Source organism: Hippopotamus amphibius, chromosome 13 (genome assembly GCF_030028045.1).
Source record: "Hippopotamus amphibius kiboko isolate mHipAmp2 chromosome 13, mHipAmp2.hap2, whole genome shotgun sequence".
NCBI lineage: Eukaryota > Metazoa > Chordata > Mammalia > Artiodactyla > Hippopotamidae > Hippopotamus > Hippopotamus amphibius.
The window spans coordinates 81,582,165-81,597,255 of record NC_080198.1 but is presented as its reverse complement, the minus strand read 5'-3'; the positions used below and the strand labels follow the sequence as shown (position 1 = coordinate 81,597,255).

Below are 15,091 nucleotides of genomic sequence, written 5' to 3'. Positions count from 1 at the left end.
ACCTAGAAACCTGAAGTTCCAGGGGAAGAGACCACTGGGAATGCCTATAAAGGTTATCTTTAGTACTTGCATAGGCAGATTATACAACACATCACAGACCACTGAAGAGGAAATTCTTCAATAATTCACAACACTGCTCACGTTAGAAAATGCTAGTACAGACTCTAAGGACCTTACCAACTCGTATACAGGTGTTTGAACATTTATCCCAAACAAATGTTTCATTTATTTTATCTTCCATAACAAACAAGCAAGTACATTTCATTTTTAATAACTGTTCATATATTTAAACAGCATTAGTAAATTCCATCTTAGTCTATTCTTTAAAAAAAAACTTATAAAGGTTATAAATGAAGAGCTTCTATTTCTTGAAGAGAGATTTAAAAACACAATCTCATACGCTCACAGTTTCCACGCTAGTCACAATACCTCTAAAAAAATTACAGGAGTCTCTTTGAAGTAAGCTATCTTGTCTGTCATTAAAGACTGTCAACCTTTTCAGAGGTAATTCTCTATTCTTCAGCAATATCTTTACCTTTTTGTTCACCTTAACTCTATATAATACAATATTTGATTAGAATACCATAATTCTGAGGAAAGGAGGCTAAGTTGAGAGTAAAAAGACTCTGTACGCGAAACAGACCCCACCACAGCAAATTATTTCCCCCAAGTGAAAACATTCTCTAGTTCAAACTGCAAACAAATGACATTTTGAATCAAAATTTTTCTTTTCTTTCTTTTAACATCTGAAAACACATAGTGATGATGGGTTTTTGTCTATTACTCAAACTTTCCCTAAAATACAAAATTCTCCCCTTAACATTTGCCATCTGTGTTTTGCTAGATAGACATAGTGTAATTAACCACATGTCGTGATGTTAACATGGAAACCGATAATCCTGTAATGAATTATTTCAAACACAAACAATAGGTCTTTCACACTTAAGCTGTTGACTTCTGTCAAGATGGTTAGTTTCCCTCTGAGGAAACACTGAACTGGGTAATCACAGTCTCCAAGAGGGACATTTTATGTTATGGTTCTTGAGATAGTTTGCTTGAGACGTCGTTTGCTTCTCAAAGAAGATATGCTCCTTTTAAAATATGTATTTCACTTTTGTCAAAAACAATCAGTCTACATGCTTTTCTTTTATTCTCATCAGGGATAATCAAGACATTCAAAATGAGTCAATTTTTCAAAACACTTGAAAACATCCAGGGATAAAACGATCAGTTTAAATGAGAGAAGACTGAGTCATTACTTAAAATATGGTATGTTTAATTAAAAACAAAATATGTCTCTAAACTCAAAAATTTTAAGAGGTCAAACAAAATTAACTTAAAGTAAAAACCTCATAATTAATTCATTAACTTATTAAGTGCCTACTGTATGATATTATGGGGGCAAAGAAACAGTGAATTAAAATAATCTATTTAACATTCATGATAAGTTAAAATAATACTGTTACCTTAATAAAAGCTTTAAAAAAAATATTGGCTTTGGTTTTAAACCAAAAATGAATTTATTTTCTGTACCTGAGCAGCTTGTTTGCTTATGTATGTAGATTGGCTGTATTCTATATTGTGGGTCTTAACATTTATAGATGTTTACCCACTTACCAAAATAAATGCCTTAGAAAATAGAAACACTGATGTTACAATAAAAAACACAGGTCCCTTTAGATTTATGGACTCTTCATAGTGAACCTCTGTGCTTATATCATGTACTCACAGGAAAGACTGGCCAGAAATAACAGAATTAATTTTGCTAACTATCACAGGCCAGCCATTTAATGAATACTATCTCTAGTCAACATGACCATGTTTTGTTATTGTTATTATTGTTAGATTTGAACCATATGAAATTATCACTTCTGAAGCTAAAAAATGGTTAAGTATTGAGACATCATTATCTCCACTGTACACAATATGACTCAGAGAGGTTTACATGGGCAGCTGGACTCCTTACCTGATAAAGGGCTGGGCTATAATTCAAACCTACTATGTCTGACACCAAAAAACATGCTCCATCCAGAACAGGAAAGAGGATCTTGTGACTTACTTTTAAAATTTTCATTTTCTATATTTTTAGTTCCGAAATAATGGAGTGGGGGCAGGGCACAGGTGGACAAAAACCAATTAAGATAAAAAGTTGGGATGTGATCACAACTTTTAGAGAATTCTAGTCTTTTTTAGTGGCTATTAGGACATGGCATGGTTGATTTCTATCATCTTTCCTTCCTTCAACAATTAAATACTTATTATTCCTTCTACTGCCAAACACTGGTCTAGATACTGTGGATACAGATGTGGACAAAGCAGTCAAAAGTTTCTGCCTTGAAGAAACTCATATCCTAGTAGGTGAAGAGAGAGAGTAAGCAATTAAGTAAAATCCATATTCCAGATAATGATAAATACTAGGAGAAAAGGAAAGCAGTGAAGGAGAATAGGGGCAGCACTGGATCTGGAGGGAAACAATTTAAAACAGGGTCATCTAGGAAGATCTGAGAGGGTAACATTTGATCGGAGACTAAAAAAAGAGAAGAGGCAGCAAGCACATGGAATCTGTATTAGGGCATATCAGGCAGGGAATAGCAAGTGCAAAGGCCCTGACGCAGCAACCTGCTTGATATGTATCAAGATAGTGTTCCTGAGACTTACAATAGCAGATGAAGTCAGATGGTAAAGGGAGGTATGGCTGGAGGAGGTCCTAATCACTGAAGGCCTTATAATCCATTCTAATGACATTGGCAGCCACTGGAAACAAGACATGATCTGATATACTGTAAAAGTATTACTCTGACTACTGCGTTGTGAAAAGACCATAAGCAGGTAATACCAAAGCAGGTAGACTGGCTAAGAAGTCATGTCAATGATGTAGGCAAATGATGCTTCTGTGGACCAGGATGACAGAAATAGAGTTAGTGAGCAGCAGTCAATTAAAAAAAACTGAGTGTACTTTAAGGGGAGAACCAGTAGGATCTGCTGATAGGCTGGGTGTATAAGCAAAATTGAGGAGATAAAAAAAGGTAATACCTATAACTAAATCTGTCTTTTTGTACCAAATAGGATGCTACTTTTCATGTGATGGACTGGCACATTCTGCTTAACAATACTGACCAAGGGAAAAATGTTACACTATTATATTTCAAAAGAAACAAGGAAACACTAATTCACTAATAAAAGAAACATATTAACACTAATTCACTAAGTGTTAAGGACAAATATTCATGTACTTGGAAGAAACTTTAATATAGAATAAAATTCTAATGCAGAAACAGCCATTCATTGGGGAAATGTGCCAGCAGATATAGTATCATTAAAGAATGTACTACATGACTGACAGCTCCTTGAGGGAAAAGGTAAGCCTTTTTAGCCTCAGCCTAGTCCATCATATGCAGTACATAGTAGGTGTTCAATACTCTCTTCAAAAATACTGAATGAATCCAAATTTTTCAAATAGAGGTCTCTTTGTTAGGAATTACATGTTATTACATGCATCTGAAATTTTCTGCATTTGCTCACATATGACTATTTGTAACTATGTCCTTATGTTTGTTTTTTAATGAATGTACTATTCTTGTTTTAGAATTATCTGGATACAAGCCAGAAACAAAGAAGTTACATTATCATGCAGAATGATCTTCATCTTTTCTAGACTTGCTCATGAGGGCAAGAAGCGTAGCAAGTGCCTTCTGTAGCATACCTTTCGCTGTAGGTGCCCATGGAATATTTATTGCGCTAAAGTGAATAATGAAAATACTCTTCCAAATGCAAATAAATAAAAACTCTTTACTTAGAGACAGTCTCTTCTATTAAGCGCCTTCATTCAGTAATGCTGTTTTTACTTCTCCTTGTAATATCTTAGTTCTCCATTTAACATACTGGTCTGAAACCGAATGACATAATCTGGTAAAATGAATTAAAAAATGCATAGGACTAAGGTTTATTTCTTTGACTACTTTAGACCTAGTTTCTCCTGAGGAAATCAAAGGAATTGTATTGCAGAAATCCATACCAGAAAAAAAAAAAGGCCATTTCACTGACAAGAAGAATCACTAAAGGATATAAGCATATAATTTCATATAATTTCTAGATGTGTTTAATTGGTAGAAAATAATACAAACTTAGCAAAGGACATGGTATTTCACTAAAGTAATTATTTTATTCTAATAAATAATTTCAGAATTATAAAGTTCATAGTTAATAAAAACAAATAATTATGATTTAACTTCTGCATAGAAATGCACGAGGTCAAACTAAATTTAGATATTAAGTAATTTTATATAGCAGATACTTTAAAAACATGGACTACAACCCCATCATAATTCTTACTGGAATGTAGTTAAAGCACTAATTTTTAAAGTCCATTAGTACCATAATAACTTTGGATATACAGGTTAGCAGATAATTTTTTTCACATTGTAATAACATTCCCTAAAACTGCAGTGATTTATTCCTGTGAGTCCAGTGATTTAATTAAACTTTGAATTAACAATCTTCTATAGTTATTCTGTATAGTTTATATTAATATATATTACTTTCCTATATTTTATTTTACAATGTATAACTGTACATACTTTAAAAATATGAGACCTTGGATAGAACTACAGTCTGTTATACAGAGTGAAGTAAGTCAGAAAGAGAAAGACAAATATTGTATGCTAACTCACATATACGGAATCTAAAAATGGTACTGATGAACTCAGTGACAAGAACAAGGACGCAGGTGCAGAGAATGCACTGGAGAACTCGAGGTTTGGGAGGGGGCGGGGGGTGAAGGGGAAGCTGAGACGAAGCGAGAGAGTAGCACAGATATATATATACTACCAACTGTAAAATAGATAGTCAGTGGGAAGTTGTTGTATAACAAAGGGAGTCCAACTCAGGATGGAAGATGCCTTAGAGGACTGGGGCGGGGAGGGTGGGGGGGACTGGGGCGGGGAGGGTGGGGGGGACTGCGGCGGGGAGGGTGGGGGGGACTCGAGGTGGGGGGAGTCAAGGAAGGGAGGGAATACGGGGATATGTGTATAAAAACAGATGATTGAACTTGGTGTACCCCCAAAAAAATAACAAATAAATAAATAAAATTTAAAAAAAATATGAGACCTTATAACAATCATTTAATAGTATTGCATTAAAGTGGGGTAGGAAAAAAACCTGCAACTCTGTATTATTGATTTCATTATCTAAATTCTATAACCCGGGGAAATGTGAGCCACAGAGGTTATGCAACTTGCTTAAAGCAAGTTGGATAAAAGCTGAAACTAGAAACAGAATGTAGACTCCAGATTCCAATATTTTTTTAGATCAGTTAAAAAAAGTAATAAAGTTATAACCTGAAAAGATAAAGGAGACACAGGGAGTAATAAAATATTTTAAAACTTGCACATAATAATGGGAAAATAGATACATAAAAAAACAAAGTCTTTGCACTCAATATATACAACTATACTATAATGTAAATTAGATCTTGACCATGAAATTTTTGATTATATAAATTATGAGTCTGATTATCTCCTATATTAACTTCCATATAAAGTAATATCTATGAAAAGTAAATGTTAGATTTTTAAACTCTGTATTTTTAAAGTAAATTCAAAGTTAAAAATCTGGTAGCTTAACCAAGATTTGGAAACTGATGGAAAGAATCTTATATATGCTTTTAGAATTTAGGCAGTATTTAATAAAATGATGCTACATTATTTTCCTGTGAGTTTTCTAAAAGTGCATACAAATTTTTTGCAAAATTGCTAAAAAAGCCATTTATAAAAGCTCTGAACTGAGAAAGGGTATTAACATGGAATGAGCCTCTGTTTTTCTAATGATAAAACGAGTAGCTACATATTTTTGTTGGTTGGTTTCTTTTGTTTTGTTTTGATTTCAGGCTTTGTTTTAACCCAGAGTTGGCAAGAGTTCTTGACCCCATATTTTGTCAGCAGGGCTAAACAAGCCTGAGGCTATCAATGACAAATTTAAGATTCAAATTTCACAGAAGGCAAACAGTAAAGAGACAAACAGAGTGAGTGCGGAGGGTAAAATAAAGGAATATGAAAAAAAAATAGAGAAAATGAGATAATTTTACATCGGTGGTACAGAGGAATGAATTCTGCATCAGTCCTTTAAGATATTGATCTTGATTTAAAAGTTAAAAGATCATCAGGTAGACACATATGCAGACAAGAATTTTTCTAAATAAACCTTTTTTAAAAATCAAAGTTTGGATTAGAAACCTAAAAGAAGTTACTATACACTGCACTACAGGTCTTCTAAGATACTTTCAATCTAATGGCATGACATAATCATCAAAAGTCCTTAAATAAAATATCCAGGAGTTTCTTGATATGCATATTATCTTGAAGTAAGAAATACATGCAAGGCAAGTGCTGAGTTACAGACTGCTTAAGGTGGGAAGGAGACTGGCATCAAGTGGTCCTCTGCCTGAGAGAAGCCTACACAGAAACAATGATTTGCACTAAACAGTTGAAATGGAGTATTTAGTCATCACACTGCCCACTAATGTCCAGATTGACAAAAGACATACAAAAATCTCACTAATCAAGTGATTCTGTAGATTTGCTGAGATAATGACATCCAGGTGTCACCATATACCAGGCCCCAGTCAAGAGCTCAGGCTGTCAACACCTGTGCCCCTAAACTGGGCCTCATGCAAACATTCTACGCAGCTTCACTACCATCACCTACTTGTCAGCGAAAGGAAAAAGAGGCTAAACAAGCATGAAGTTCCCACATACAGCCAGTCTCACAGCAATACATTTCTCCTTGCGGTACAGAGCTCCACTGGCCTAGAGCTGTAAGAAGGATGAAATGTAGCAAGAGATCCAAGCAGCTGCTGAATGGTGAGCTGAAGTGAGATGCTGGAAGCAGGATGAGTGACAGAGACCGCTTAAGGGCACCCAGGAGCCCAGCGTCGACAGGTGTTGCACAGCTCTGGCATTCTGGGAAAGGGCAGCAGATGCACCAAACCGGTGCACACCCATCGGGAAGAAGTAGCTGACTCTGAGCAATGGTGCTGGGCAGGCTAGGAGGCGGAGAGGCATTGTGGCACACAGTGACAGGCCCTGCAAGCCGTGGCTATAGCCACAAACCAAAGGACAGTCTTCACATGTATACTGTGTTGAAAGAACCACTTTAGGTATACCCGCACCCACGGAGAGCAGTACTGTCAGCACTGTCATCTACTCATGAAAGGCTACTGATGCCAGCTGTTTGTCAACACCCAAAACTAAGGATTAGAAATATATTCAAAATGAAATGATTCTTTCAATAATTTTGGACCTAAAAATCATATTTTTCAAACACCATAAATTCTAATAGAAAAACTTTTTTCAAAGTGTGTATTATCACAGTGCTTCTATGGTAATAATTATGCTTCATTAAGACACTCATTTGTTTTTAAACTATTAGTCTCTCTCCATTACACTGAGTTTATTGATGTAGCGTTAAAGATAATATTTGGTTTTTGAATATAGGACAAAATTAGGAAGCTACTCACAAGGTCAACACTAGGAAGTCAACACATTGCCTTGGAGAAAGAAAACACAGGACCAGAAGCTCCTTCTTTACAAAGAAGAGTTGTAAAGCAACGCCAAGTCCCTTTGGATGACTGTGAGTTTGAGCAGAAAAATGTTGTGGCTATAACTAAATGTTGAAGGTTTTTAAGAAAAAGAAAATAAAAGGACTTTTAGATATGAAATATACTTATCTTGGTTCTCATTTTCTCAGTAAGTTTTCCTGATAGTTATTGAATTAAATGCGAGAAATGGCTTAAATCACAGCACAGAAGATTCATATAAAGCACATGAAGAATGTTTTGACTGAGTTGTTGAAAGCTCTTGAATAAGCTAGTTCAGAAAGAGAAGATGTGGAACTCAGGCGAACAGCAGACATTTAATAAATATTTCCTGAATGAATGAAGAAACTGAGATAGCCTAGATACAAATCAAGAGTAACAGGGACTGGTGCCTCTTGAAAGTCAAAGGCCATTATGAAAGAAACTAACAAGCAGAGTTCAAGGAAAACAGGTCTTCTCTAAATCCCGGCTCTTTAGCTGCTCCAGGCTCCGCTGAATGGAAAGGACCATTAATCTACTATAACTTTTGATTTCTTCCTCCTTTGACGACTGCTAGTCTTTCTACCTTCTTCCTCCAAAAGAGGCCAGAAAAAGATACTCTGCTCTTGGTTCACCTCATTTCTTCTTTTGGTTAGGTCACCATGATGTGTTAATTCTCCCGCACCATGTTTCTTTACAGTGGAGAGGAGGTAGAACTGTCCTTGCCAGGTTGGTTCTCGGGGATGGGACAGCATGTGCACCACACTGGCACGGGAAGCGTGTGATACAGCGTTCAAGGGATCATACACCACCACGAAATGATGCAAGTCGAGGTGCTGGTATTAGGGGGGACAACCAGCAGGAAGGAATGCAGCATGCGATGGACAGAGGAGTGCGCTATGGGAATATACCTTTAAGAGTATGTTAAAGGTGTGGTGTTTCATGCTGATTACAAGGTTGTATATAGAAAGGGTAGAGCTGGAAAGTGAGTGTGTGGAAGAAAGACATGGAATTTTGTGGATAGGATATAGTTTTTTAGTGAGGGTATGGTTTTGGTCAGGTGATATAATTTATTGGTCTTTGTGAGTTCCTAGATGTTAGATACATGTGTAACGTTGGGTTCTAACAGAGCTGGACAATAAACACATTCCCTACCAGGTTATTCAGAGCTATGGCAAACTCTGAAGTAAAGAGAAAAGAGTACAGTCATTCAAATGGATAAATATGAGGGTCTTTCTGAAAAACAGTGCACTGATAGATGGAGAGATTCCCACAGAAGCATATCACCACCATAATAAATACATTAAAAACACTGATGACAGTTTTATGTACCACCTGTCTTACAGTAAGATGGCCTGGGTGATCTTTCAAAGGGTCTTCTAAGTCTTAAAGTTTTCTGATATCATTCAATATTAAAAAGGTTAACCACTAAAAGGCTGTATGGGTCTTAGAAAACAAATGAGGCCTAATATATACATACAGCTCTGTGACCACATCCACCCTAGGAAAATAAAGCAGACACTTAAAACATTTATTCACTGAATTTAAAGAAATGAACCAAAGCACTTTGGGCTCACTTACCAACTGGACATTTCTTTTGAGCTCAATATTAATTAATATTGACAAATATTAATTTCTCTAACATTTGGTGTATGTAGACTCAGCAGAACTATAAAGACAAATACTGTCTCAATTTGTGAAATCCCAGAGGTAAGATGAAACCCACATCATGGTGATTTCAAGAGAACAACTGTTTTCTGAGAAGTATTGCTATAATTTCATTTCACTGAATAAATATAAGCTATAAGGTGAGACTGTCAGGACTCTGTTTATATATTGACATTTACATAGATTAATAGCAATCCTCCTAAACCAATATGTAGTATAGGGAAGAGCCCAATTAAGATGAGAAAGACCACTTATTAAAACCCTGCTTGTGGTCACCTAAGAATAAGCATATTCCTTGGAGGATGACTTGCATACAGTGAGGTGTTGGTATTCTCCTAATTTTATTCAGTTATTTAAAGATTCAGTCTCACCAGTGGATAATGCACAGGTCATTTCTTCTTTCTGATTCTTGCTCAAGGGAAGAATGTAAAAAGTTACATAAACATTGTGCTTGGCTGAAAGAGCTAATGAATCCAAAACACTTATAAAGATGATGCTCTTTGAATCACTGGGAAAGCTAAATGGCACATCTGCTTATCTGGTTTAAAAAAAATCTCTTTATCTAATATGACTAGCATCAATGATTCATAAAATTACCTCAGTTCAAATTTTAGCTCAGAGGCAAGAGGGAGATGAACAGACCTACTAAATAAAATCCTCAACACAGCTATCCACCTTTCCACTGTAAAAAATAATGACTGACTACCTCTAGCAGAGTTAGGTCAATGCGCTAGTAATATAAATAGAGACAACACTTTAATATTGTCAGCTGTTCTCTTCAACCAAAGAGGAAGAAGTCAGCAGAGGTGACTAGCAACTTGTGATCTATAGTCATTTTTATTTCCTAAATCGCCTATATGTCTCCTTGACCTGAGAATTTCCAGGTTCTTTATGCTATAACATGAATACAATTTTTTAAAATTATATCTTACCAATGCTACCTATAGAATTAAAGCTTATGATGATACTATTAGGTAATAATCTTTCCAGATAATGTTTAATTATCTGATGGATCATTTCTCTGAATTTGTCTCCTACTTCTTTTCCTTTAATACTTCTGATTCAAATATCCCTGTTTTTACCATTCTTTTTCTGGAATGGCTTCAAGACAAGCGGCCTGTAGGAATTGTAGTTACATGTACTAAATTTAAAAAATAAGAATAAAAAACCGCAAAAACAATTGCAGCAAAATTAACACTTTTAAAACATCCTTGAGACTAAAAAGAAGAAAATTAATTGCAAATGTACATTTAGTATGTGTGTGCAGAGGCACTGAGAAGATGCTGGTAGAAATGCTGGCAGTGACTCGTGTATGGAGCTAAGAGAACCTGGGCAAATGAACTGAATGGAGACCAAGAATATACTAGAAAACTGCATGAAAATCTGGGTTTGAAAGGCTGCCAAATGCAGAATTTCATTGAAACAATTGAGATCACTCGAAGTTTAAAAAAATGGTTATTCTCATAACTCTGTTCTTGAACGTAAGTTGATTTCTAGACATACATATACCTTTTGTATTAACTTCCGACAGATATATTTACAATTTGATATTATGATCCAAAACATTATTAGTTTAAAAACACAATGTCCTTGAATATACCACATGTTGTCTATAGTTTAAAGACAGAGAAAAGAATATAATGTGAAGAAAAAATGGACAAAATCAGTACATATATGCAAAATAATAATGTACTTATAAAAAAATATTTTTGTGTCTTAGAATAGGCCTAGTTCCTAAACTTATTAGTTGTTTGAAACAAATACTTTTCTTCTGATATTTATGGAACTCTAAGTTGGGATTTTCTATTTCTGATTTAATCATACCTTTCACATCTTCATCCTCAATTGTTGTATTTGAACTCTCAGTTGACTCCTGTTGAGAAGAAAACACATTTAAAGTTGCAAACAATGGATATCTTGACTTTTCTTTTTCTTAAAAAATTGGCAAGTGATGTACATTTCATGCAAAATTCTTCAGCAGGCTGTGTGCATATGCTGACATGCAAATGGACAAATACGTTATGTGGTTTTAACAGAAATAAAACGCCAAATGCTGCAAACATTTCAAAAAGGAAGTACTCTGGTTGCCTAATCCCCGAAGCATGATAAATCAAGGTGATGCGTAGAAGCAGCCGAAGTATGCAACTTATTTTAAGAGCTGTGTAAGGATGTGTTGTGTTACAGTGCCCCATAAGGTGTGCTTTCTCTAAGTGCTTATGAGAAGTTGAATATATTAGCCTAATGAATTTGAACCTTAAAAAAAGAACACTTTTTATTCCCAGTTAATTAATTAGTAATTAGTCCCTTCTTTTTATAAGGTACTATATCAAGCAATAAATTTGTAGGCTATTTATCAGCCTGACTTCTTTGTAGAGAGAAAAAGCATTTCATTGAATCACTTGACAAAGAAGCTAAGGGTTCTAAGCTGAGATATGCTGAGAGTGCTTTTAAGAATTTCCATGTTTGTGATCAGCACAATGGAATTATATGAATAATTTACTTTCAAGGAAAATTAGATTTTTCTTCATTCATTTCTAAATTAGAAACTGGCTGTTATTGATAAGAAACTTGCTCCCATAATGAAAAGACAAAGCTATTTCTTTGCAAAACTACAAATGAAGTTACAGATTAATAAGCACACTTAAAAGGACACTGTGACTGCCAGTATTAAGATACGTTCCTTAAAATGGTTGATACATTTTTCCATTAATAACGTATTAATAAAATATTTCTAGCACAGAAATTTAGTCATATTCATAAGAAAGACACAATTTTCTACTTGGAATGATTAAAGGCTACTGCTGAAAAAAATCAGAAACTTCTAATCAATAGCTGTGTGTTCAGCGAAGAAAGACAAATTTTGGAAAATGATGCAAACATCAGTCAGTGTACTTTTAGAGATTCAGTATTCAAAAAAATGATCAATTTACATAACTATGATAGATAATATTTAATCCAAAGGGACAGACTAAGTAAAGATATATCCAGAGTCTCCACACACACAAAACCAAAGCAGAGTCTTCATGCATTTCTTAATGTGACCTAGTGTTCAATTTTAAACTCAAGATGAGGGTAAACCCATGCACTGCAAAAATAAACTAAGTCATGTAAGCAAGAAATATCATGCAACCACTCTTACAAATGACATAGCTAGAATTATCGAAGTGTCCACTTCAGCTGCTATGCTTGGTCTTTCACTTTCTAATGATATTGAAAATAATTGTTCACATGTGTGATACTCCTGACTACCTTAAGTCTTTTAGGGACTTAGACCATTTTAAGTGTCATGACTATCAAATACATCTCATATTAAGGAACATAACACTTCATGTTTTTTTACTTTAGTGATTTTAATATTGACCAACTAAATGTTAGACCAGAGGAAATGTTTTCTAAAACTTTAACACTGTTGATAAGAGTAAGGAAAAGTAAGACCCATGACTATACTTAACATTTGAGAAACGTCTGAGGAAGTATTCTTTCCTCCCCTTAGAGATATAATAATGGATGAGAAGTAATAAAGTGGAAAGATGGAATACATTCAGAAACTGCCTCCTTTCATCCTACGGACATGTATTCAAGTACTGTTATTTAACGTGCTGTGCAAACAATTTACAATGGATAGGAAACGTTACAGTCTTCTTTCAGGATAAGCAGTTAAAATGTCTGTTACTGAAATGCATATAATTCAACAAAAACAAACACACTTCACAAGAAGTAAAACTCCCTGATTCTCCTCAAATTCATGCCAAACAACAAACACGCCACCAACAATAGGGAATTAAAACAACAAAAACGCCACCAACAACAGGGAATTAAAAAGAAAACAACACACTATGACAACAGAATAAATAGAACTCAAAAGCAACATTAAATTTAAACAAATAACTATGAACTCAAGTTGAATTTTTTTTTGAAGACACTGGAAGGATATAGCAAGAAATTCTAAAATTTCACGCAGAATACATCTAAAGTACAATGCACAGACAGGCATGGGGGGAAAACCAGATGGAATTGATTAAGATACACAGTCATCTTGACATAAAGACTTGTTAATTGGACTTTTACTGACTAGTGGTACCATTCAGTTCTCTTTCACGATGTCACTCGTTTTTGTTTTGAAAGAAGTATGTGTACAGTTCCACATAAATTAGGCCCAAAAGCAAGTTATGGTAGAAAAGGGTGAGGATTTTCTTTCCTATAATGAATTAATTTTGCTTTGAACATTTGATGAGATGTGCAATCTTGTTAAAGCAAGATGATGTTGGTTCTTTCTGAGTACCTTGTTTCCATCAGGGTTGTGGATTACAGTAGTTTGGGGCTCCTGAGTGAGAACAAAATAGAGAAAGAAACAGTTCGCATTGGTAAGTACATTCTTAACTAGTGTAGGGACAGAGCAGAGTGAGCCAGATGACACAACTAAATAGTGACAAGAGCTTAAGCAATGTTAACTGCTGTCAGAGGGTGCAGCTGACAAGGTCTCTGAAGAAAGATCTCCCTGGTGAGCCCATGAGATACAGCACCTCAGTACCCAGCAGCGGCATGCAAAAGACCTTATTCGTGATCAGTATACAGACAAGGCTTTGAAGTTTGGAGACCTAAAGAGGCACTTGTTGTTTCACAAAGTCCTATACCAGATAAAGCTTTCCTTTCCCCTTTAACAAACAGCCTGTTAACATCTGTCCCATAGAAAACTAGCCAAGGGCACTGAGATTAGAACTCTTTGAGATGATCTCAAATTCTCTATGAAGATATTTTTTCAGCTGTATTAATCTGAGAACAAATTATGGTGTCTTAATACACAGATAAATACCCTTGGAAAAGCTGGAATCGTTGAACCAAGCTTAAAAAAGTGCTATCTTAAAGAATGTATTTCAAAAGTATTTCAAAAGTCTGTAAGAAATTCTGAGAAACATTGGAAAGATTCTAGAACTAATCATATAATCACTACAATTTGAGACATTGCTGTTAAATCCCATGTTAATTTATATATATATAAAAGAAATTTCTGCTTTATAGATTATATATATGGAAGATTTGTTTGTAAAGTCATGTTTTTCCATGAAGAAAATATTATTTTTCCTATCGCTTTCTACTAGAAAATTGAAGAAGTATTCCCAAGTGGAAAATAACAGTCAAATAACTGATGTAAAAAAAGATTCAGTGTCCATACATCAATGGCATGCTTGGCACTCTCATTACACGATGTCTTAGCAACTGGGAGTTACTGCAACCCATGGAGAATGCTCTTCAATCATAAGCACTCTGCCCACTTCACCATCTCATCTCCACCACAGTTTATGCTGCAGTACTTAGAAAGCATATTTACTGCTTCCCTTCTTCCTTTCCCTGGCTAGAGGTGTGATCAACACTGTTTTATGGCTAGTAAGTAACCTGCTGTCTTGATGTTCCTTCCTTTAAATGTTTTTAAGTTGAACCTTCTGGTTAACCCTAGTGAAACAATCCCCTAAACATTTTCCATTCATTTGAAATTAACAGTACAGAGGACAGTAAAAAAAAAAAAAAAAAAAAAAAAAATCAGAAACATTTCTGAAACTCATAAATCAAAACATGGAATAGGTTGGGGAAGATATCATGGAACTAAGAGCACCGGATGACAATATAAAAACCTTGAATTTTAACGTAATAGGGTCTCAAAGTGTTAAAATGATTGAGTTGTTAATAGTGTGAATTTGATAGAAATGGACAAGACTGATTCCCATTGATAATTCAAAGCTCTGTGCTATGCAATTTTCATTCTGTGGATTAAAGTGAAACAGTGATAATTTAATTTAAAACACAACAAACAAAACACTTTAAATTATCCAGTGCCTCTTTATCTCAGAAAGTGAG

The 15,091-nt window shown here is 34.9% G+C and overlaps 1 protein-coding gene across 8 annotated transcripts in view; it reads right to left on the bottom strand.

The window, feature by feature from the left end:
- The window catches only part of CAMK2D (calcium/calmodulin dependent protein kinase II delta), a 284,123-nt gene that overhangs the window by 22,989 nt on the left and 246,043 nt on the right, over positions 1 to 15,091 (bottom strand). For 5 of the 8 annotated variants that reach the window (XM_057705215.1, XM_057705216.1, XM_057705218.1 and 2 more), the window contains 2 exons: positions 13,521 to 13,562; positions 11,063 to 11,111 (listed from right to left, as the gene is read on the bottom strand). In XM_057705215.1, the coding sequence (XP_057561198.1) occupies positions 11,063 to 11,111; positions 13,521 to 13,562 (91 nt within the window). The remainder of the gene's footprint in view (positions 1 to 11,062; positions 11,112 to 13,520; positions 13,563 to 15,091) is intronic. The other 3 variants (XM_057705222.1, XM_057705221.1, XM_057705223.1) reach the window with 1 other exon arrangement.